Genomic DNA, 21,788 nt, shown 5'->3' with positions numbered 1-21,788 from the left:
CCAGCCTCTTGCGCTTAAGCCAAACAACCTCTAAGGTGCCCATGCTTCTCCTGCATATGAGTTCCTTGTTAGCTGGAGAATATAGACCGTCTTATGAGAAGGAGGGTTTATGAAGATGCCTGTAGTGTAACCAGAGCTGTAGCTACCCGGGGGGGGGGGGGTAGCCTGGTTTTTTTTGCCCCAGGTGAAGCCTCCAGAGGGGCACCATTGAGCACCCCAGCCTGTGTGTGTGTACGTAAATGAGCATGAGATGTGTCTTTGACCCGGCTGAAGTAACATAGGGTTGGCATATTTCAAACAGTAGAATTCCCAACACCCCAAATTGGATGAGCTTTTTTTGGGAACAAACCCAAATTGTTGTGTTTTGGAGGGGATTTTAAGCTTTTTGAGCTGTTTCCGCTGCTTTTTCCATTGCGTTGCCATACATCCAGGTTTCCCCCTGACATTTGCCAATTTGGCAAAATCCCCACCACCACCACCATTTTTAAAACAAAAAGCCAGGACGTCAGGAATTTTTCTGAGGTATGGCAAGCCTAAATAACGCCTTGTTTCGCCCCGCCCCCTGCCGAAACCATCACAAGGAGCAGACCCCTTTACTACTTATTGACAACAGCTGCTTTTACCATAGTAATCTACCATAGACTACTATGGGATGATAGAATTGGGAAGCTCATCTACTGCAGCCCGGACAATATGCCAGAGATGGAGGAAAGGGTGCCTCAGTCTTTCTCTTTGTATCCTGTATTGCTCGTTTCTATTTCGATATTTAAAACAACTAGTGGTGTACGATCCAGTCCCCACTCCGCACATCCTCTAGAGGTGCCAATATGATTTCATGGTACCCTCCCGCCGGGGGGGGGGTTCCTGCCGATCGGCATGTACTGTATTCTATATCACGTGCAGCGCATAAACTGGGGGCAAACTACTGCCTGTAAATGCCCTCGGCAGCCGAAGCACAGAGTTGCAAACCGTTAAGGCCACCCGCCAAAGCAGGTTTCTCCCCACTGACCCAGATCCTCCGCCGCCCCCCCCCCCGCCTGGCTCCGCCCGCAGCCCGGCCGAAAGGACCGCCTGATGCAATCACCTGCCTCCTTTGCTCGAAAGCTTCCAGCCGAGTTGCATCATCCCGGCTTGATGCAGCAGGCGGCGGGGGAGGGAACCCAATCAGCGCGCGCGCTACGCCCGTGACCGACAGCTCCCTCTGAGCAATCCAGATTCCAGAGAGGCGGGACAACGCGCGGCTACCGTGTCTCCGGAGGCGCTGATTGGAGAGTGGACGGCGCGAGCAGCCAGAATTCCATGACAGCTGGGTGGGGCTTGCCCGGCGAGCTGGTATTTAAAGGGGCTGGAGATGCAGGAGGCACACAGTTAATCTCGGAAGCGGCCGCTTTGCTTTTGCCTTCTCGCCGCCAGCCAGCCACCGTGCCAAGCATTTGCCACCTTCTGTCCCGGGCAGCCTCCTTCCCTGGAGCGCAGGTCCAGCGCTGCCGCTTCCAGGTCCCAGGCTGCTTCCCGGGTTCCTCACGCGGGGCCATGAAACGGGATCCGCTGGCGCTGCACCCGCAGCATCCTCCTCCTCCTCCTCCCAGCGGAGGGGAGCGTCCCCTTGGGCGGCCGCAGCAGGAGGAAGACCTGGCCGCCGCGGAAGGCGGGCCGCCCAAATCCCCGCTGTGGGTCTTCGGCTACGGCTCGCTGGTGTGGAGACCCGACTTCGAGTTCACGTCGCGCAAAGTGGGCTTCATCCGCGGCTACACCCGCCGCTTCTGGCAAGGAGACACCTTCCACCGAGGCAGCGAGAAGATGGTGAGAGGGGGCGCCCCCTTGCTGGGGAGAGAGAGATCGGGGCGGGGGTGATGGATGGGGGCCTCTATCCTGGGTCTCCCCCGAGACAGGGGTGGGAGTGTTGGATGGGCGCCTCTCTATCCTGGGTCTCTCTCGGGAAGAATGCCCGTGGGTGGTGACCCGGATGGTGGTCCAGGTTTGGAAGGGATGGGTAGCTTATAAGCAGCATTTGCTGCTGAGGGGGCTGGTTTGAAGAGGGGTTGCAGATCCGCACTGCCCCTTTTGCCCTTGGCTTGGCATTGCCCGTGTGGTGGCTGGAGAGCAGCTTGTGCCTCCTGTGTGGTTGGCCTGCAGTGCTGGCGCTATGCGGGTCTCCTTGTGGAGCATCCTTGGGTGGGGCAGTGCTTCGCTTGCACTTTCTGGGAGGATATCTGATATTGTATGTTAACTCTGACTTTCCCCTCCCTTCCTTTCCTCTCCTGTTTAGCCTGGCAGAGTGGTCACCCTCCAAGAGGATTATGAGGTAAGTTATTTATGCCTACATCTTTATCCAGTTCATTCAACACACCTGTAAAGCAAGGCTCAATCTGGGTTCTTCTGGGCATAATCCAGAACAGTTCTAAAAGAGTTCAGCACCTCCCCTTTGGTTCCTTCACAGAGGGGGAAGGGAAGGTTCGTCATAGTGCAGCAGCTAGACATGTAGCATTTGTTGTTTCTATGGCTTTAAGAGGATGCCCAAAAGGTCTCAATAAACATCAGGCAGTTGGGATAGTGGGGTGCTGTGTATATAGTAAGGGACCATGAACATGGACTTATCTTCAGGTGATGAGAGAAAGCTGAGATAATATTTGAGACATCCTACAAGAGAAATAGTTGCTGAAAAATATTTGGTATGTGGTTGAGTCAATGGTGCCATGTCCTTCCTGGAGCCTCTGTAAAAGCCGATTGGATTAATCACTCGGTGGATAGGCTGGAGTGGAAGGAATAGCCAATGTTTTTTTTTATATAATTTAGTGGTCTCTGACTCCTCCAGCCTGCCTCAAAGTCCTTTAAAATGAGATTGGACTTGGCAGCAAGCTTTATGTTATGTATAGCTGGACAGGAGATGAGCAAATGCAAAATTGCTTCAGGTGGTAAGGAGTGTGGAGACTTCTCTGTGAGCAAGTCTTAGTATTTCTTTGTGTTATCAAGACATGTACTAGTAGTAAAATGAGCAGAAAATGGTCAAAAATGTATTTGTGTGGAAATCAAATTTAAGTCTATCGTTTAATATATGGCCATAGACCAGGCATCCCCAAACTGCGGCCCTCCAGATGTTTTGGCATACAACTCCCATGATCCCTAGCTAACAGGACCAGTGGTCGGGGAAGATGGGAATTGTAGTCCAAAACATCTGGAGGGCCAAAGTTTGGGGATGCCTGCCATAGACCCACTGAAAGTGTAAGACTGAGACGTAATAGAGGAGCAAAACAGATGCATTTTGGACCAATCTGTAGCCTTTCTGAGAACAATGAGCTTGCTTCTGCATGAGTTTTCAGAATAAAAATGTAAAAGTGATGGACAAGGTGATCAGAAAATATATCTGTGCTCTCCTTTCATGTCACAAAGGGAGTTGTCGCAACGAGGATAATGGTGCTTTCTTTTGAAGAGACATTTATCCATCCCTAACCAGTGCTTTTAGGAGCCTTGTGTGACCTAGTTAACAGGTTTACGTAAAAAACTGGAGTTTCATCAGCTTCCAGGATATAATAATGCATATGATTCTGTTTCTGCCTCTGTCACAGAAAGTAATCCTTGTCAAAAAAATTTCATTGCAGGGTTGCACATGGGGTGTTGCCTATGAACTCCGTGGTGATCAAATTGCTGCTTCGCTCAAATATTTAAATATGCGGGAAGCCGTGCTTGGAGGCTACGACACCAAGCTGGTGAAGTTCCATCCCCAGGATAAAGAGACTGATGAGCCTATCCTAGCCCTGGTTTACATTGCAACCCCGCAGAATCCCTCCTACCTTGGTCCAGCATCTGAAGAGGACATTGCAGCTCAAATAATCGTTTCCAGCGGCTGTGCTGGCCACAATATAGAGTACCTGCTGCGGTTGGCAGACTTCATGCGCTACTTTTGCCCTCAGGTAGAAGATGAGCACTTGTTCTCAATTGTGGAGGCTCTGATCTCCATCCTGCCCTACATATACCAACCTGAGGAGTCTTCAGTGGAAGAATGAACGTGACTCTGCCCTCCAGAGGGGCTGAAGTATACCTTTTTGACCAAGGATAGGAGCAAACACAACAGACACACTTTTTAATGCAACTAAAAGTCAGATTAATAAAGCCAATGGGTGAAGTAGTTTTAAGAGGGGAGGGGAACTTCTTGCCATTGGACTAGCAGTGGAAACTGGAGAGAGCCTCCATTGTTGCAGGGCGAGAAGCTGTCTGAAAAATGCTCTTGAAGGCTCCAATCCTATGCATGCTAATCTGGGAGCAAGTCCTATTGCATTTGCTGAGGCTTACTTCTGAGTAGATTTGCAAACAGGGGTCGAGGAAGTCAAACAGTGTTCTTTTTCATCGTCAGAGGGAAGGGGCAGAAGCTACAATGTGCTTTTCTTTAAGGTGTTTCTGAAGCACACCCACACACACACCCCGCCCCAAATCACCCTAAACAGGGACTTGGCAACAGTGTTGAAATGCTGTGAGCTTTGCTCTACCTCACAAACTGGCAGAAGAGCCACAAGTGTGTGGCACAGAGTGTCTTCTAGGTCAAAGGAGTCGGCCTCTTTCTCCAGCCTCTGCTATAGTGGCTTGACCTTCACTAGTACGCCTGGGGTTGAGTGCAATATGAACTTGTATCACCTTCTGTAGGCTCAGATGGGGCCAAATTTGCTTTCGACTTGTCTTAAGTGAACAGTTAATGCACTACTTTTTTATATATAACTTGCAGATGTATTTATTGTAATGAATATATATATTTCTTGAAGGGAAAGTGTCCAAGTTGTTTTCTTGTCTCCTAGTAAATGCCCTGCAGGGCAGGGAATGCTGCTAGTTTGTATGATGGGGTCATGCCTTCTGGTTTCAGAACCATTTTAGGTACAAGAGTTTCCAATTTTAGTTGGCAGCCACAAGCTCGCTCCATTGAGGCAGCATTCTGAAAATAGTTCAGCTATGTGCCACCTGGTGTACAATATTACTGTCTTCCTCCTGTAAATACTACAGTTGTCTCCTTTCTGCTTATGTGACTGCAAGGTGTAAGCACCAAAAACTCTGTCATTTATATCCAATTTTCACTACATTCTGATTCATCAAACAGCTCTTTCCCCCTCTCCCCCAGTATCTAAGCTTTGTAAAAGCACAAAACATTGATGTCTCTGGATTCATTAGGCATGAACATAAAAGGCCTGTGCTGAATAGACTCTAGAGCAGCGTTTCTCAACCGCTGTTCCGCGGCACACTAGTGTGCCGCGAGATGCTGGCTGGTGTGCCGCGACGTGCAGCGACGAGAAAGGCGATTTGCATTGTCACGTGCCTGGTGGCCGCCAATACACAGCGCTGACCCGCCGGAAAGCAATATTTCTCCTCCTCTTTCCCAAAGCTCAGTGCAAACGAGCCTGGCGGCCGCCAATACACACCACTAGCCCGCTGAAAAGCAGTATTTGGCAAGTGTTTCTTACAGTCATAATTATAATATAGGGCGGCACAGAGTTAAATTTTTAAACTTTTTTAATGGTGGTGTGCCTCGTGATTTTTTTCACGGAACAAGTGTGCCGTGGCCCAAAAAAGGTTGAGAAACACTGCTCTAGAGCAGGCAGCCCCAAACTGTGGCCCTCCAGATGTTTTGGCCTACAACTCCCATGATCCCTAGCTAAGTGGCCAGGGATGATGGGAATTGTAGTCCAAAACATCTGGAGGGCCGAAGTTTGGGGATGCCTGCTCTAGAGCACTGGTGGGGGATCTGTGAGCCATTCAGATGCTGTTGGACTCCTGACTCTCATCAGCCCTAATGATCAGGGAAGCTGGAGTCCAGCAACAGGTGAGGACCACTGGCTCCCCAGCCCTGATGATTGGACAAATTAAGCTAAGCTGGCTGTAGTTCCCTGTTTCGGTGACATTATGTGAGAGACACTGCTGCTCTTGCTCTTTTGTTAACACAGCTTGGGACGATGTGTTCCAAGAGAAGAGCCCAATACTTGACTTCTCGCTGCTGTTTGTGTACATAAGGAGGAACTGTGTGTGCCTCTTGTGCCCAGACATAAACCAAACCGACATTATAGTTACATCAATTAGAGAAGGGAAACTTTGTTGGTCTTACCATGGATTTGTTGGTCTTTGCCATGGGATTTCTTGCAAAAGGGATATGGAGAGGCCTGGGTCACTAGCCATCAGCAAAACTGCTGTTCCTTAACCAACAGCCAGTTTACTTGGGTCATCTGAAATGATTTGCTCGGTCAGCATTTTTCCTGCAGCGCATCCGTCATAAGCACTACATAATGGGATGCATGATGTATGGGTTGATGTGGCCCACAGGTCTCCCACCCCTGAGGGTCTTGCATCATTCCATTTCTAAAACTTGCAAAGGCCAGGATGTGCATGATGCCTCTGCAACCTCTCCATGTGGAAATAATGCAACACCAAGGGCAGAGGGTTTATCATTTTTCACCCCCACCACTGGCAGATGAATGTCTCTCCCATAAGGCAGACGTGACTTGTCATTTGGAAACTTCTTTTCTGCACTTGAGAGCAGCGGAGGCGCCATAAAAGTGCAATGCTACTGAGCAACCTTCGTCTCTACCCAGTTCAGACAGTAGTGGTAACTGCCGAAGCCCCACACCTTAGCGGTTTTCTTGAATGAAAGCAGGTGCTAGACTGAGTCTCCCTCTGCATTCTAGAAGCGTTCAGTTCCTGCTTCTGGTGCCTTGGCAGGGATGAAACTTGCTCGGAACCAGAAGGCCTTTTTATCTGAGAGGCAGCAGCTCATACTGGCTAATGCCCAATTTTGTTTGGCCACAATTAATGTTCAGTAGATGAAGCTGGAAGCCTTCTGCCATGGGAGTATTCCTCTCTGCATATTTCAGTGAAGAAATTTGAATATCCTGGGGAACAAAAGCGCTGTGCTTGGCCCTGAACTGCAGTTTTGTCCCCCCACTATCACACTGCAAGAGTGCCTATGAAAATATTTTTTAGAGTTTGGACTCTGGCTGCCCAAGTAGCATAAGCACCTACTACCCATCACATTGCTGGTGCTGAAAACTCATGCACCGACCTCATACTGAAATTGAGTTGTGGGGCGGGGACACTAGATAGACACACAAAAACAATTTTAAGCCAGGGACGGAAAAGATGTGGCCCTCTAGATGGTGTATCCTCATTTCCCATCAGCCCCTGCCAGCACTGCTGAGGGGGGAACTGTAGCCTATCGACATCTATAGTTTCCCCACTCCTAGTCAAAACACTTCTAGATGTGGAGTGTGTCCCTGTTGTATAGCATGGAAACACAGGAGCCCTCACTATTAGGCCCACGGCCCTCTGCAGGGGCCCATGGCCAAGCCTCAGAACATCCCACCTCTGCTGCTGGATGATCTACTTTGTTGCTGTCACCTGTCCACTTGCCCTCTCTGAACATGCTGTCATTGAGAAGAGGAGGTGGAAGCACAGCATCTTCCACTTGGCTTCACCTTTTCCTCTGGGCAGCTGTTTGGACGGGTCTCAGAGGGAGAGGGCAAATGAATGGGCAGCAGTGAAGAGGGGAGCCCCTCAAAAAAGACCCCCACTGTGGGCATTTTGCTCAAGCAACCCCTTAAAAAAACAAACAAACCCAGAGCAGTTATGGAGCTCCACGGTAGTGACAGAGGTCATCCAAAACATGCTCACCATTGGCAAACAAGCACATTTTTGTTTTCTGGTGGTGATTGTTGCTGCCCAGCTCAGGTGCTCGGAGAGGGACATGTGGTCTCCTCTGTTGTCACAATGAGCCCCTGAGCATCTCTGGAGGTGCAGAATAGCTTGCTGCTTTCAGAGTGTTTCCAAAGTTCATGTTCAGAGTGGCAGCAGGGGTGGCTCTTGCTTCCCACTCCAGAATCCAGATCAGGAGGACCTGGGTGTTCACACTGGCCCTCCGGCATTTGCACAGCATCTCCCAAGTGATGTGATCCCGCGGAGAAAAAGACCTTTGGAAGAGGGGCTTGGTGGGCGTTGGAGGCTGTGCATTCCTAACCTTGAGTGCACAAATCTCCATCTTCTCTTAACAACGTGGTTTGTTTGTTTTTTAAGCAGCAGAATAACCACATTACACAAATACTCTGGGCAGAGTCTTGTGAGCCTCTGCCCAGATTAAGTTCTGGAGGGTTCTCTTCTCGAGCTGTTGTTGGAATGGTAGAAAAATGCCTCCAAGGGCAAGAGCTGCATCTGAAGTGCAGAAGCACAATTCTCTCCCTGCAAGGATGCCAACAAAGGCCAAAGGGAGGAAACAAGGGAGCTGCCTGCCTTTCTACTTCCAAGAAACAGTTATGAAAGAACCGGCGAGGCTGCCTTGCCGTGCATTCACTGCTTGGGCTAAGAGGAAGAAATCTGTTCTCCCACGAGTGACAGAAGCAGGAGACACAGATGCTGAAACGCAACTGCTTATTTGATCTTTCTAGGGTTAACTCAAAAGTGGGTCCTCAAGGCAGCTTTGCCTGTGCATTGCATATATAGCAGCACTCACATTAACCGCTTTCTTTACAACATATGTTTATTACAACATAAACCATTCTCTTAAAATCAGCCCGTAACAGAATAATTACCAAGATCATTCCAGGGTTGCAAATGCCTGCCAAAACAGATAATGAAATAAACTTCAGGACTGTCTAATGGAATGACCTCTCTCTCTCTCTCTCACTCTCTCTCTCTCTCTCTCTCTCTCTCTCTCCTGACATACTAATTGCTGCTCATCTCATCAAGAGGTAATTAAACATGCCTCTTGATAACATTTGGGTGAGAGTGAGGAAAAGCACAAGAAGAATTACAGGGCAAAATATAGTCACAAGATGTGTAGATCTTTTGATGAAGGGCAGTATATAAACCTAATAAAATAAATAAATAAATAAGTAGGAGCACATTCTGGGATTTACTGTCTAAGTCTTCTCCAGGACTTGGAAAATACAGTACTGGCAAACTAGTTAGCCAATGCAACAATCTGTAAACAGATTTTTCCAGTTCTTTATTTGTGTCAGAGCTGGAGACAAACAAACTTGTAGAGTAATTAGAGAAATAACAATGGAGTGTGTCTGCCTTCCGAAGTAGGATCCATTAATATTGTTTCAAAAGCCCGGTACCCGCCACTCTCTCCACCAAGCAGGGGCAAGAGCACATGGGGAGGTCCGGAGGGTGGCAACACGAGAATGGGCCTTCTCTGTAGTGGCTCCCCATCTGTGGAATGCTCTTGCCTGGAGCCTTCACACCTTTAGGCACAAGGCAAAAATGTTCCTTTTTAACCAGGCCTTTGGTTGATCCTATGCCCTTTTAAAATGTGGGGATTGGGGGGGGGGTTGTCTTTATTTTGGTTATATGTTTTGTGGTTTTATATTCTGATTTTGTTCTGGGAACTGCCCTGAGGCCTCCGGATAGGGCAGAATAAAATAATAATAATAATAATGCCACAGGCACACACACAGGGGCTGAGTCCCTTTGGAGAATAGAAGACACGGCGGAGAGTGTGGTGCTTTAAGAAATATTTACACCGTAAGTCTGCATGGAGGTCATCCAGATCTTACAGCATGCACGGTTCCAGAGGCAGCAGAAGTCCCCCTCCCCTAGAGTAACCTTCCAAATCCCCAGTCACACCTAGGGCCCTTGTCTTGTTAACGACCCTCAATGGACCCTCAATGGCTCTCTAATATTCCCTTAATAGCCCTAGCTTGGACAGGCTACCCAATAATTCCTTTGCACCTTAGATTTCTCCCATCCCCCCCCCCCAAATAATCACAACCCTAGAATTTATCAATACTGTACAGTATCTATGTTTATCCACCTGGGACCCAGGTGGCGCTGTGGTTAAACCACTGAGCCTAGGGCTTGCTGGTCAGAAGGTCGGCGGTTCGAATCCCTGTGACGGGGTGAGCTCCCGTTGCTTGGTCCCAGCTCCTGCCAACCTAGCAGTTCGAAAGCACGTCAAAATGCAAGTAGATAAATAGGAACCGCTACAGCGGGAAGGTAAAGGGCATTTCCATGTGGTGGTCCAGTTCGCCAGAAGCGGCTTTGTCATGCTGGCCACATGACCTGGAAGCTATACGCCGGCTCCCTCGGCCAATAATGCGAGATGAGCACGCAACCCCAGAGTCGGTCACGACTGGACCTAATGGTCAGGGGTCCCTTTACCTTTACCTTTAAGTCTACAACAATATTAAATGATTCAGCATGCCTCAACCCCCTGGCCCCCATTGCCCTACAGTGACTCCCGTTGCTCTCTCTGCCTTCTATAGCAGTGTGAAAAACATATTTGTCTCTTAGCACAGGCAGGAGATGCACTGAAAGATTGTTTCGACTGGGCTATTAAAAATTATTTTAGCTAATTTTCAATATATTGCAAATGTCAGCATAGAGCACAAAATATGCATTTAAAAACAAATACTATTATAAAACATAACCATGAACTGTGGTTAAGACATTGTTACGTGTATTAAATATACAAATAGTTTCTCTTGTTATTTTGTAACAGCATATATATATATATATATATATATATATATATATATATATATGCAGTGGTGGTTGGTTTCCAAAGTGGAATAACAGCCATGCAAGAAGTGGAACTAATTTTTCAGTGCCCTGACATTCAAACAAAAACAAAAACCCTTCCAGGAAGTAGAAAATTAGCACAGCAGGGTGTAGTCTGGGCTTCAGATTCTTTCCCTGATTTACGAGTATCATACCAGGGGAAGCTTTCAAAAAATGGTTTTGCCCACCTGTAGTCTGAAGCATGCAATGCATTCTCTTGCCTCGTACTGAGATATATGCATACAGTCCAGGACAAGCTTGAGCCAAATTCTGTCATTTAATCTTTTTCTCTGCTGCAAGGGAGTAATTTAGGTGGCTGTAGACTGCCCTTTGGATTTATGACCATTTTTAAGTGTGTAAAACGGGGGGTGGGGGAGAGCTGGTGACACAAAACTAGATGTGTTGCAATGTTTCAACACACTACAAGTTTCTTTGGGTTTCATTCTGGCACAAATAAAGTATTGGAAATATCTGCTCAGTCACAACTATGAGATCATATTTATGCCTTTATTTTTGAATTTGTCTTTCTGTGTTTGTATGTTTTTGCTACTAAAGACTCCCTTTGCAAAAGGGAGGGTTTCTCAATAAATTACTGCAGTTTCTTATACTACTGAGAAGGTGGTAACTAAGGGACCCTCCAGAGGCCCTTTTTGTTGTGCATTCAATGTTATTTATGCTCATGATTTCTGCTCAATACTGTGTATGTGTGTGCAAAGGTTTCAGGGGGGGACATAATGCCCCATAGCTTACTGCTGAAATCCTGTAACTTTTCATACCACAATGCTCCAGCAAGTGTTCCTCCAGAAAGCAAAAATAAGGTACTATTTAGGAAGCATCACTAAATTAATAAATTGATGTGCAGACAGTCCGGTATAAATCCACTACTACTGCATTATTATTATTATTATTATTATTATTATTATTATTATTATTATTATCTCAATAACATGTTGCAGAACCCACCTGCCAAAAAAAAAGAAACAAAACTGTTAGGATCTGGAGAGATCCTAACGAATATGATGGGTCACAGACTCAATTACAAGTTGGTAAGATTGCTGAGTTGCAACTCTAAGAAGACACCTTTAGCTTTATGCCCACAGAAATGCAGAACGAGAGGTTGCAGTCAAATGCATTCTCCCCAGACAACTGTCAGTCAGCCTCAAATGTCCTACCCATACGAAGGGTTCACCTGCTTTTTGAGTTGTTCACCTGAGGAGAGAGCGAAATGTATGGCCAATGCTAACAGTTGATATGGAAGAGGATGGTGTAAACCAGGGGTCGGCAAGGTTTACCTTGCCTGGTCCAGTTCACTCCAGCGGAGATCCCTCCCTGGGCCGGATCGCACGCGAACATGAGCACGCATGGCCACGATTTCTGGTGCCTGTGCAGACACAATTTTCGGCGTCTGAGCATGTGCAGACGCGATTTCTGGCACCGCAGAAGCGAGTCCCCGTGCTGCACTGTCCCGGTTTAGTGCAGCGCATGGGGACTCGCCAAGCGGGTGGCTTGGTTCAGGGGTGGCTCGTGGGCCGGTTAAACGACCCCTGTGGGCTGCTTGTGGCCCATGGGCCTTAGGTTGCCTACCCCTGGTGTAAACACTTAAGATCCAAGTGTCAAGAGCAGAGAAGAAGTCCAAGGAGAGCTAAAGACCATTTTCTTCCCAATTACAGAAGGCTGCCACAAAGCAACAAGATAATAAGTATTTACTAGAGCCACCAAGGCTCTGAAACAGTAAGACCAATATTGCAGTAAAGTTGATGAAGCTGGGATAACAGGAAATACTTTTGAACCATAATCCAGTTGGGTGAGGATATAAATAGCCCAGGGAAGTGATGGAAATAAAAGGAGACTTATTTATTGGGAATGTTTAAAGCCTAGGACTCCTGCTGTAACAGGATTCTTTCCAACTCCAATTACTGTATTCCAGTTTCAGCAGACATAGGTTGGTTTGTTTTTCAACAACTGACGTGCAGTGGAAGCGAGCAGAAGAAGCTGTTTCTGCCAGAAGTCTCCCATTTGAAAAAGGAAAGATCTGTCTAGATTTTCCCACATACCGGGACAGCACAAACTCAAAACCTACAAATGGAAAGGCACTCTGCTCTGAGTTTTAACCAGCGCTCTGCACCTATGAAATAGGTACTTGAAAGAAGGAACTGATGAGCTCTAGTCCTCCATTTTAAAATATCAAGCTTCAGTCACTGTTGCCCTTCTGTAATAGTTCTCTGTATCTTACCAGGATGTTCACGTATGTTTTTTTGCAGACTTATTACAAGAATTACAGAGGACTTCCCCCATAAGTAGTATATGCCTGGAAGAGGAGCAGATAACTGGATCTGTCAAACAGTTAATGCTACTGACTACACAACAGGTTCTTCTTAAATCTCCTCCCAGCCTCTCACTTAACTATGCTGGCTCGCACTGGTAGGGTGTTGTTTTGCAGCTGGATTTATAGTTGGCATTTCACTCAAATTAACTTCTAATCTTGCCAGTTGGAAGACAGATACTGGTTTTGGTTCAGTTACCCCCAAGTGTTTAAGGGATGTGGGAGGGGAGTGAGAATAGTTCAGTCGGTTGCCATGGCAGTCCACCTCAACCTGTAGAGTCATGCTGACAAAACCATTTGCTCCATGGCCTCTCCCATATTAACGCTGTGTTATGCATCCCAGATCAAACCTCTCCATTCTGAAGGAAATCAGCCCTGAGTGCTCACTGGAAGGACAGATCCTGAAGCTGAGGCTCCAATAATTTGGCCACCTCATGAGAAGAGAAGACTCCCTGGAAAAGACCCTGATGTTGGGAAAGATGGAGGGCACAAGGAGAAGGGGACGACAGAGGACGAGATGGTTGGACAGGGTTCTCGAAGCTACGAACATGAGTTTGACCAAACTGTGGGAGGCAGTGCAAGACAGGAGTGCCTGGCGTGCAGTGGTCCATGGGGTCACGAAGAGTCAGACACGACTAAACGACTAAACAACAATGCATCCTACAAACCCAATAGCTCTTTTTGACCTAGTTTCCAGTACAGGAAAAGGGCCAGGTCTACCAAGGGGTAGAGAGGGGCAGCTAGAAGGACTTCAAATCATTGGTTATTTAATATATTATTGTTGCATTTTTACTATGCAAATCCATGTTGCCAGGCAGTTTGCATTTTTATTGCTGTGATAGAAACAGAGATTATACATAGGTGTGGATTCAAAATACTGCTAAATAAGAAGAGGGGCATGGTGCTACAGATATGAGTCTGAGCCATGCAAAGGCAGAAAAAACAGCAAGATATAGCAAGTGGAGCAGATAGGGTGAACTGGAAGCAATGAATGGAGCAGATTTTTTGAGTGTCACCAGGCCTGAGTGTGTTGGGCCAGATCTTTATCTCCCCACCCCTTTGGGGCAAAATTTGACAGGAGGCAGGGCTGCCCAGCTATCAAGAACCTGACATCACTATGGCAACAGGTGGTGCTGTGCTTTGAAGTCCCTCTTTTTCAAACGCCTTTTTGCAAGCAGGTTTGTGTTGCTCTTTAAACCACTGAAAACCAGAGCAGTGCAAGGCTGCTTGCAAAAAGCTTTATAACACTGATTTCCAGAGGTTCAAGGAGAAGCACTGGGACTAAGAAACAGGTTTCATTAAACAGCAAATGCTTCCCCCACTGGAGCAAGGCGTGTTCCCACCACTCATCAACTGAAAGGAGTACACTTTGCTCCAGCAAATGAATGATCAGTAACACAACTCACCTTAAATCAATCCCCAATTGTTCCTTTGAAACCCTGCTCTTACCTGCCCCACGCCTGAGATGTAAGGTCATGGCACAGTATGGTCACCACCTCTAATGGGGGCTGGAACCCTGGCTACCCCTGTTCCACGCTGTTCTTATTGGTTAAGTGGCAAGGAACAGCATGAAAATCAGCGACAGCCATGTGCAAAAGCCTTCGTCTGGAACTGCACAAGAGCTTCCTGTCCTCCTCGCCGATGTGGGCTGCAAGTTGTAATTCTCTGCAAATACTATACAAATGGGTGGATCGGTCAACTGAGGTCACAGGCCTTGCAGAAGCCAGGTGTGCAGCAGAGAGAGACACACCCATAGCTCAGGGCATTTTGCTAGCCGCAGTGGAATAGCAAATGGCAGCCCTCCCCAGGTCTAGGTGCATAGAGCCCAAGGCTGACCAAGTTATTATGGCACTCAAGACAGAACCCCCCCCCCAAAGTGCCTGTCCCTTGTAATAAAAATAGAATAATAAACTACTAAGTGTTTTCTGCCTTCCCTGACACTGAAGCTGCATCTGAAGCAACCAACTCACTCGGCCTAATCGCTGGGTTGGCCCTGTGACATGTCCTCAGACAAGCACAGTTCACACAGCATCAGTTTTTAATGTTTGACGTTTTATTATGCTTTTATATGTGCTGGAAGCCGCCCAGAGTGGCTGGGGAAACCCAGCCAGATGGACAGGGTATGACAACAACAACAACAACAACAACAACAGCTGCTATGCTAGCTGGGGCGGATAGGAATTGTAGCCCAAAACATCCCTAGAGGGAAGTGCTGGTGAAAGCTGGTTTAAAGGGATTTGAGGACAACTCCACTGCAAGCAGATGTACAGCCGAGTATTTTCCACCTGCTGCATCCAGGCAATGCTATGTCTCTTTTCAGCAGAATTTTGTGAGAAATCAGGGCTATTCAGTGTAAGACACTCAGGAAAATTGACAAACTGTCACCCCAGTCCCGTACTGGTTTTGTGTTTTCTTCAGCTCCCTTTTCATCTCCTCCACTTGCTCCTTGTCCGCTCTGCCAAGGGAAGGGTTGCTGTGTTTATACTCTGCAGTTCCTAAAAAGTACTGCCAGTACCTTGAACTCTGGAGAACTAGAATAAAGGTCAGGAGAACTCCACAACACAGAGATGTTGTTAACTAAGAGTCTGTGACTTTCTTCTGGGGACACAGAGACATGGCACTTCTTCCCGTTTTCTTCAATTTCTTCATCTTTTCTTGTCTAAAGAGAACCAATGCTTTTCATGAGCACAGTGGAATTAAAGAATACTGGTCAGCAAATGGACTGTGTCAGAAAACACACACAGCTGATTTTTTTAGAATCCCCTGCTCAAAAAAATGTCTAAAGGATATTTGCTAAGGATGGCAAGGTTTTTTTGGGGGGGGATGGAGGAGCAGGAAACAAAGTCTCCCATGGAAATATATCAGCACTTAAGACGGCAGCTAGATTTTTTTGCTTCAATACCAAGGGGTGAAGGAGATGCCCGCTTGACCACGTCGATCTGCAGACCATGCCCTGTTACAAGAGGAATACTCTGCACAGGTAGTTTTTAGCCCAAAGAGCTCTTTGCTCTAGGGGTTCTTAGATTAATAAGCATGTGTATTTGAACTGAGAGGTGGTGACTTCAAGCCTTAAGCCTTTTATAATGAGCCTTCTTTGCAGTGCTCAAGTAAGTTACGGCTCATTTCATCTGCAAAAGCAACCATATGATCACAATACTTTTCACTCTCACAACATCATCAGTCTCACAGTTAAATACCAGTACGTCTATCAAGCCAAGTATTTTCACCATGCGTTGGATACATCAACAGCAAAAAGAGAAGGTTTTGTTTGCATATATGGAACACTTGGATTCTCATAGCTGAAATTTGTCAATTCTTGATGGCCAGCAGCTGAACAGATAAACTTTATTTTATTGAAGAGAATTGTGTTCCTGGATTATACGAAAGTACTATAAGTGGGAGAAATCTATGGCGGCTCCTTTACATGATAAGAGGATCATTATCAGCTGGTGTTGCAGTCAAACTAAAACACACAAACGGAGGAGCCTTAAGGGTGCAATCCAGATCCCATTGTGGATAAAAATAAATAGGAGCTTTGCCATTAGTATTTGTTTTCTTTATGAAAGTATTTATATACCGCCCCCTTGCAAACCATTTGTGCAGTGTACAACAACATAGGTAAAGGTACCCCTGACCATTAGGTCCAGTCATCTTGCTCTATAGGCCGCCGAGGGAGCCGGCGTTTGTCCACAGACAGTCCACAGTCATGTGGCCAGCATGACTAAGCCATTTCTGGTGAACCAGAGCAGGACACGGAAACGCCATTTACCTTCCCGCTGTGTTTCTCCGAAAATAAGACATCATCTTATATTTATTTCTCCTCAAAAAAACCAACAACACTATGGCTTATTTTCAGGGGATGTCTTATTTTTTCCCTCCTCCTCCTGCCACGGCCGGCATTGCTGCTGCGCCTATCACTATGTCTTATTTTCGGGGTATGGCTTATATTCCTTGAATGCTTAAAAATCCTGCTATGGCTTATTTTATGACTACGTCTTAAAATAGGGAAAACAGGGAATTTATCTACTTGCACTTTGACATGCTTTCGAACTGCTAGGTGGGCAGGAGCTGGGACCGAACAACAGGAGCTCACCCCGTCGCAGGGATTCGAACCGCCAACCTTCTGATCGGCAAGCCCTAGGCTCTGTGGTTTAGACCACAGCGCCACCCATGTCCCGTATATACAGCAACATAAAAACATTTCAAAGCAATACAAAGCATTCATTAAAATGAATGGCTACTCAAGGGATATTTAAACAACTGCATAGGCCTCTCGGGGGGGGGGAGTCCTCAAGAAATGCCCAAAAGTCAAAAGAAAGGATGGTTGCCCAAACTCTGCTGGAAGTGTTCTACAGCCATGGGGGTAGCGTGAAGAGGGCTCAGGGGGGACATAGCCCTGGGCGTAAAAATTTTAGGGGGCATGAATCAGGTGCGCCCATGCAGGGATCCGCACCCCACCTTGCCTGCTGCTGGGGATCTCTGGGTCACGGAGTCCAGCCTGGCTTTGTAACCATGTCCTTGGCCCCCTTGCAGAATGGACGCCCGTCAGCAACGGGGGTCCACAATCAACCAGCCGAGGGCCACGTCAACCAGCTAGGCTCCTCCCTGCATGGGTGGGCCAATGGCACAGTACGGCCCCACTTGGCTCCAGTGGAGAGGGCTGGGCTGGTGCATGGGCTCAGTGAATCCTCCATGACCCATGCATGCCCACCTGGTGGTGCCAGTGACAAGGGCTTGGCTGGCACGGTGGGTTCTGTTCACCCTTTGCCCTGCCCCACCCGGCATGTGCATGCATGTGCACTCTAAGCGCTGGCAGACAACACAATGCCACTGTCTACAGCATAAGACTGGGGCCACTAAATGCCTGGTTTCTGGTTGAGGCCAGCTTGGATGATCTCAGTGGGCTGGGTTAAAAGGACTCAGGTCTGGACCCCAGTTGGTCAGGGCTTTGTATATCAACACAAGAGCCTTGAACCTGGCCTGACAGGATACGGGCAGCCAGGGCATATGTTTTAGCAGAGATGTCACATGCTGCCAGCTCTCTGGTTTCATTCTGCACCAGCAGGAGCTTCTGGACAGCCTCACATACAAAAATCCAGCGTTCAGGTTACCAATGCAGAGACTACAGTGGCCAAGTTATCACGAGCCAGCGATGGACATAGCTGGCATACCAGGCGAAGCTGGTAAAAGGCACTTCTAGTTACCGAGGTCACATTTCATTAGCTGGGCCTCCAAAGACAAAGATGTATCCAGGAGTACCCTCAAGCTGTGCACCTGTTCCTTCAGAGGGAGTGCAACCCCATCCAGAATAGGCAACTGGCTTCCAGGTATAGGAACCACCATCTTCCAAGGGTTCTAACCCAGTTTATTGGCCCTCATCTGTTGCATTTTAATGGCCAAATGCAATCGTCTTATAAACAAACGCATGAAAGTTACTTTAAAAACAAGATTGGTCAAACTGTTTTTCCACACTGCCTTATGTAGAAGAGAAGCCCTTTCCTCTGTGACCAACACAAACACAGGCTATTGGGCCTCTTAGGAGGCTAATAAAAAAATTCCTCACCATCCCTGAACATTAGCCATACTGCCTGGCATCGATAGTTGTGGGCCTTCAGATGTCCCTGGACTACAAGATCCCCCCTCCCTATCTCACAACTATTGCAAAATGCCTGTACACCTGTCCTTTCTTTTCTAACTAGTGTCAGGGACACCTAAGTGATTTTACAGACGGGTAGCTTGGGCAAGGCAGCTTGGGAATGAACTTTTCACACTTTCCAAGAGGACTGTTTCTCCCCCCCCCCCTTTTAAAATTTCAGCTTTAAATCATTTTTAGGTGTGTTTATGTTGCCTCTCCTCGGTCCCAGATATTAATTGCCTGCCGGCCTTCCCAGACTTTGTGTTTACACTTTTTGGTTCTTCAGCACTAACCAACAGGCACTGGAGGTATCTTGGGAATCGCAGCCAAAATTGTGCTAAAGGTCAGTGAAGCTCAGGCAGGGTGTTTACAGGGAGCTTGCCAAGAATTCTTTCATGTCACTGAGGCAGAGACTTTGCTGACTGGGGTGACGGAGGCCAAAGCCCTGCTTGTTTAATAGCATCCTTTTCGTGCCCAACGAATGGGTGCAAAGATTTATTTCACAGTGTGCACTTATGATTTAGCTACTGGCTTCCCAACTATTTTATTTACTTCCTGGCTACAGTCATCCTCCTTCGTGCCTTTTCTGCACCTTCTTTTAGACACAGAGCCCCTTCTATCACAAGCAACCTTTTTTGCCCTTCCCCCAGCTTTGTTTGAGTGTGGCAGCCCTGAGTTTAAGTAATAGGCCTGCTGCTGCTATGTCTAGCTTGGCCCCCATGCACTATTTGGAGTGAAGCCTAACTCCCACAAGCAGAATGCAATGACAACGTGCAAACAAGGGATTCAAAAAGCAGAGGAACCAAAATAATGGCACGACTAAGGGGATTAAAAGAATTAAAATGTTTATAGCAGGTGATGACGACTAAATATAGCTGCGGTAATTGCCCACAAACTAAACACCAGAAGCAGCATGGATTTAAGGGCAGCTCAAGAAGTCTATATATTATTTATAAACCAGCTATCTATAATTATCCATTGTGCAGGGCTGTCGGGAGCCGGGCTTGCTGTGGGCAAAACATTTTTAGAAGCTGCTCCAAGTGCAAATCGGAAAAGACATTGTAACTCCACAGAATAAACTAAGCCACGGAGCAATGTGGGGACCCAGCCGCTTTTTCTGAAAAAGCACTGAGCAGCCACCACAGGAAATGAATGAAAAGAAACACCTTAATCCTATTGGAAGCTGTTTTAAGGCCATCAGAGCATACACAAATGCAGAAGAAGCCTATTCATATGCAATGTTTTTTTAAGGTGTAATCCTTAAAATGTACAGCATGAACAATAATTGTGAGTTTCAATAGAGAGAGAGACAGAGAGAGAGAGAGACAGAGAGACTCACTATTATTGTTCATTCTGTATATATGTGTGTGTGTGTGTGTGTGTGTGTGTGTGTATTATGTATATATATATGCGCTCTCTCTATATATATGTGCTCTCTCTCTCTCTCTCTCTCATATATATATATATATATATATATATATATATATATATATATATATAATGTTGCCTGAATTGACTAGTTCTTTGTTGTGTGAAAGCTCAGTGGCAAACAGAGGTTTCTGGCAGGGCAATCCTTGAAACAACCAACAGACAAAAGGTCTCTTCTAACCTGAATTTCAAAGGCTCACTTATCATCCTATATATCTGTCAAATGTATTTGGGGTAAATTATGACTGGAGTGCTGAAGGCTGAGCTAGTGGTGATCTTTCACTGATGATCTCAAGTGACCCACTGATGATCTCAAGTGCTGCCCACTTTCCCTCAGATTAAGCGCATGGCATCTCTCCCCCCCCCCACAACTGTGAGAAATGATTACAGGTGGAGAAGGTAGCCAGGTCTTTGGGCCCCAACTGTTCTGAGGCACACAGCTATTGGTCAAGGCAAAACAAAAGGAAGGGAAGTAGAATTATAGAATCATAGAATCATAGTGTTGGAAGAGAGCACAAGGGCCATCCAGTCCAACCCCCTGCCAAGCAGGAAACACCATCAAAGCATTCCTGACAGATGGCTGTCAAGCCTCCGCTTAAAGACCTCCAAAGAAGGAGACTCCACCACACTCCTTGGCAGCAAATTCTATCTATCTTGGCAGTAGATTTAAGCAGCAGGGGTTCAGAAGGTGGAGAATAGCAGATCAGTGCCTTCTTACATGTGACTACTGTATAGGCCTTTTTTGGACCCAACAAGAGGTGTAGGTGGGGTAGCCTGAGAAGTAGAACCTGAGGCTCCCAAGAGAAGGATGCTGTTTTACCCAGGAAACACAAGCGATTGTTGCACAAGGCACCGGGCTGTTTGTCTTCGCCGACCAGAGAACAAGAAGCCTTGTCATTTTGTCACAGGTAACAGGCATGAGGAATGGAGGGTGCGTCTGTCCATGGTCATTCCATTTAATTTATTAGTCGGCACCCGTCATCAACCCACAAGTGGATAATTGCCATCATGTGTCAGGTTTCCCATCATCTTAAAGCAATTACAGACGTAGCCATCTGAACAGTCACCGCATTAACACTCCATGGTCCCTTAGAAAGACGTAATTTAAAGGTATTCTGAGACACGCCAAAGTGGCAGCTGCTAATTTAAGTGGCTATTGGGCCCGGAGAGTATACATTTTAAATACAAATGGGGTAATACAAATGAGGTAACGTGCATAAAAAGAGGTACATGTGATGCACACATCTGTTTTACACCAGGAAACACCGAGGTAGCATTTCATTCATGTTTTTGCCAGGAGACAGAGAACAACAAGCTGAAGCAAGTCAACAGAGAATATAAACCGCAGCAGCTATGCCATCCTCCACAAAATTCTTACAGGTGGAGAAGATAGCCAGATTATTGTTTTCCTACTCCTTGTGGTAGCCACTCCTTGCTACTGTTCCTAAAATGACAAACAGAGCAATCCTATTTGTGTCCACTCAGAAGTCATTCACATATGTTTTGAATGGAGCTCACTCCCAGATAAATGTGAATAGGAATGTAGCCTAAGGCAATGTATCACCTCCTGTTCACTTACATGAGAGTAATCCCCCTTAAACTAGTGGGACTTCTCAGTAAATGTACCTCAGATCTGGGTGTAAGCAGTCAATTTCTGATATTGTGCTTACCTTTAAAGTTCTAAAGGGCTTGAGATCTGGGTTAACCCAAGAACTGCCACCTTCTACAGGACCCTGTCCACGTGCTACAATCACTATCAGAGGCCCTTCTTCAAGTCTCCTACCACCTTGAAGTTACACTGGAGGTGGCCAGGGAGGACTTTTCAATTCCAGCAGCACCTTATGGAGGCTTGAGTAGCACCATCGTATATTTGTGGTA

General features: G+C 46.8%; 1 protein-coding gene across 1 annotated transcript; it reads left to right on the top strand.

Moving 5' to 3' along the window:
* The first annotated feature begins 1,362 nt into the window (after positions 1-1,362).
* On the top strand, positions 1,363-4,753 carry CHAC1 (ChaC glutathione specific gamma-glutamylcyclotransferase 1). The gene is made up of 3 exons (XM_035111488.3): positions 1,363-1,803; positions 2,270-2,305; positions 3,600-4,753. The coding sequence occupies exons 1-3, from the start codon at positions 1,534-1,536 to the stop codon at positions 4,002-4,004; spliced, it is 711 nt and encodes a 236-aa protein (XP_034967379.1). The 5' UTR covers positions 1,363-1,533; the 3' UTR covers positions 4,005-4,753.
* The last annotated feature ends 17,035 nt before the right edge of the window (positions 4,754-21,788 follow it).

This window comes from Zootoca vivipara, chromosome 1 (assembly GCF_965207765.1).
Source record: "Zootoca vivipara chromosome 1, rZooViv2.hap1.1, whole genome shotgun sequence".
Lineage (NCBI taxonomy): Eukaryota > Metazoa > Chordata > Lepidosauria > Squamata > Lacertidae > Zootoca > Zootoca vivipara.
The sequence above is the reverse complement of the archived record's forward strand: the minus strand, read 5'-3'. Positions and strand labels throughout refer to the sequence as shown.

Bases quoted from the DNA above. Each gene is read 5' to 3' on its own strand.
- CHAC1 (XM_035111488.3), top strand. From the start codon at position 1,534: ATGAAACGGGATCCGCTGGCGCTGCACCCGCAGCATCCTCCTCCTCCT. The intron at 1,804-2,269 runs GTGAGAGGGGGC...TCTCCTGTTTAG, and splicing joins ACCGAGGCAGCGAGAAGATG to CCTGGCAGAGTGGTCACCCT. The intron at 2,306-3,599 runs GTAAGTTATTTA...ATTTCATTGCAG, and splicing joins CCCTCCAAGAGGATTATGAG to GGTTGCACATGGGGTGTTGC.